We start from the raw sequence: 2,500 nt of genomic DNA, 5'->3' as shown, positions 1-2,500 counted from the left end.
AGAGAGAGTAGTGCATTCAGACACCGTCCACACACCTAACAGAGACAACTGAATCTCCCTATGCATGGGTTCTGAATTTTTGTTTTCTCCTGGCTACGCGACATGAGCTGTGCACAACTCAACCTCTGATTGTTGAAAACCGCTGTCTGTCAAAAAATTAGCTCACGTGGTTGGCTGCCAGTGTCTTGCCCCTCCTCAGAACATCGTGTTTATAAACATGGTGAACCCATGTATAAGCGGCAGATAGTGCTGAGGCAGTTGATTGGCAGCACAATGTTGCGTTAACGAACAGCTGACTCAAGTCTATTTATACTGCTCCACCGCAGGCTGTCTAATTCAGCACAACGCCTCCAAAATACCTGCAAATACCTGGCATGTGTACTGAGATCGGGAGATATAGAGCTCTATGTAAACTCAGACAGGATGGCTCGTCTCCAGCAGATGACATGGCATGATATGACAGGACGTTAAGTTGACGACTTTACTCATTTCAGTTGCTCGTCTGTGTGCTTGGTAACTAAGTATGCAGTCTTTAGGATGGAGTACATCAGTAACCTTCCATGTGTGCATTTGATGTGCTCAAATCTCTTCTACTTTATACAGGTTTACAGGTTTATTTATTTAAAAAGGGACAGCATATATTACCAGCATTTAAACAAAAATGCTAAATACACAAGATTATAGCCATGAGGCTAATTTCCATCTTTTGTCCCTTGACAGACAATAGAAAGCAGCTTTGATATATTACAGAAGTAGTCTCCATGAGGAGCACAGTGCTCAACTCTCTTTGACCAACAGTGACTGAAAATGATGTAGGTGATGAATCTATTACTCGTCAGTAATATTATTGTTAGTGGATGTAATGGGAGTAATGGGCATATATTATTACAGTTGATCTTGTTACCATTGTTGTCCTAGTTGTTGTTGTTACTATAATGATGGCTATTATTGTGTGGTGTGAAAGCCCAGCTGGGAAACTCTAACTCCCCTTGTCATTGTGACACAGCACTCCACAGCACACAAGTGAACACCGCACACAACGAAATTGCATTTATGCCTCACCCATGCAGGGGGGCAGCCCCCAATGGCGGCCGAAAGGGAGCAGTGCGGCGGGATGGCACCATGCTCAGGGTACCTCAGTCATGGAGGAGGATGGTGGTTTATTACTCCCCCCACCAACCTGACGAGTCAGGAATCTAACCGGCGACCTTGGGCTACAAGTCTGACGCCCTAACCGCTTACCCACGACTGGTGTACTGTGCTCACCTCTTAGTCAGGTAGCTGGTGAAGTTCTGTCCAAACTCGATGACTCCCCAGTACTCCCCGTTGTAGATCCCCTCAAAGGCTTCCGCATGGGACAGGTTCACCTAGGGGAACACATACACAACGTCTGTTTTGCTCTTCAACAGAAAGACATTTGTTGTATAAAACCCACTGTACTTATGTGATATTGCTAATACGGGTCAAAGACGTCCAACATGACACTGTCCTTCAGTGCTAACAGATGCTTTTGCTTACTGTAACTGTGAAAAACATGACATTTCAAAACAATTTTTAGAAAAGTGAATGCATGAAAGCCAAGCCAAAAAAATAATTTAAAAAAATCTCTTTTTTTGCATTTACAGTAAGCAAAAGTATCCGTTGCACTGAAGGACATGTCGGACGTCTTTGACACATACATCATATTATGACAAGAAAAATAACGTGCACAAATTCTAAAATATGCATTTGTTTAAATGTACATAGCTGCTGCAACTTCGTAAGGCACCTCAAACCATAAACTCAACAAACAGTTGATTTCATGTTCTACTTTTACCAGTTCTCCTTCAAAATATAAATATGCACCTGCATGCAAAGACATCAAGCAACCATCTGCTCTCGGCAGAAAGCAAAGTACCGGTAGTTCAACCTATGTGCTATTCCCGCTGCAGTTGCTAACCACAACAGGAAGTGAAAATGAGATTGTCTGTCTCTGTTTCTACTCCCTCTGCAATCTATCAAAAGCAGCTGACAACAGAGAGCAGTGCTTCACTTACCCATATGGCCATTTACTACATGTGTCAAAGACAAACAGTGAGTACCATTTCTAGATTCGTAGTAAACATGTTCATCCAAAATGAATCAAGGCTTTGGAAGACAAAAAGTATTGACTTTTTTATGAAAGCAAGAATGATTATTACATTAAACGATTATGACATTAAAGTGCGGCTAGATCACGAGCAGCTTGTTCCTCCTATACGCCCTCTATTTAAAAAATTTCAGCACTTTGTTGTACACTCAATGCATATTATGAGCATTTGAATAAGAAATGGCCTGTGATTTGCATGACTTTACTCAGTGCTTACACAAATGCAGTCAGCTGTTGTTTTAGCCAAATGACCATAAATGCACATTGCTGAAGGTAATGAGTGTAAAGTGTGTGTGTTTGTCTGTGGCCTCACCTGGATAATGCCACTGTGTGTGTATGTGTGTATGTGTGTATGTGTGTATGTGTGTATGT

General features: G+C 41.9%; 1 protein-coding gene across 3 annotated transcripts in view; it reads right to left on the bottom strand.

Moving 5' to 3' along the window:
• abch1 (ATP-binding cassette, sub-family H, member 1) overlaps positions 1–2,500 on the bottom strand; it is a 49,892-nt gene that overhangs the window by 21,112 nt on the left and 26,280 nt on the right. For all 3 annotated transcript variants that reach the window (XM_063192858.1, XM_063192860.1, XM_063192859.1), the window contains exon 11: positions 1,267–1,367. In XM_063192858.1, the coding sequence (XP_063048928.1) occupies positions 1,267–1,367 (101 nt within the window). The remainder of the gene's footprint in view (positions 1–1,266; positions 1,368–2,500) is intronic.

The sequence above is a fragment of the Engraulis encrasicolus genome, unplaced genomic scaffold (genome assembly GCF_034702125.1).
Source record: "Engraulis encrasicolus isolate BLACKSEA-1 unplaced genomic scaffold, IST_EnEncr_1.0 scaffold_25_np1212, whole genome shotgun sequence".
NCBI classification, from domain to species: Eukaryota; Metazoa; Chordata; class Actinopteri; order Clupeiformes; family Engraulidae; genus Engraulis; species Engraulis encrasicolus.
This window is presented reverse-complemented; position numbering and strand designations above follow the sequence as displayed.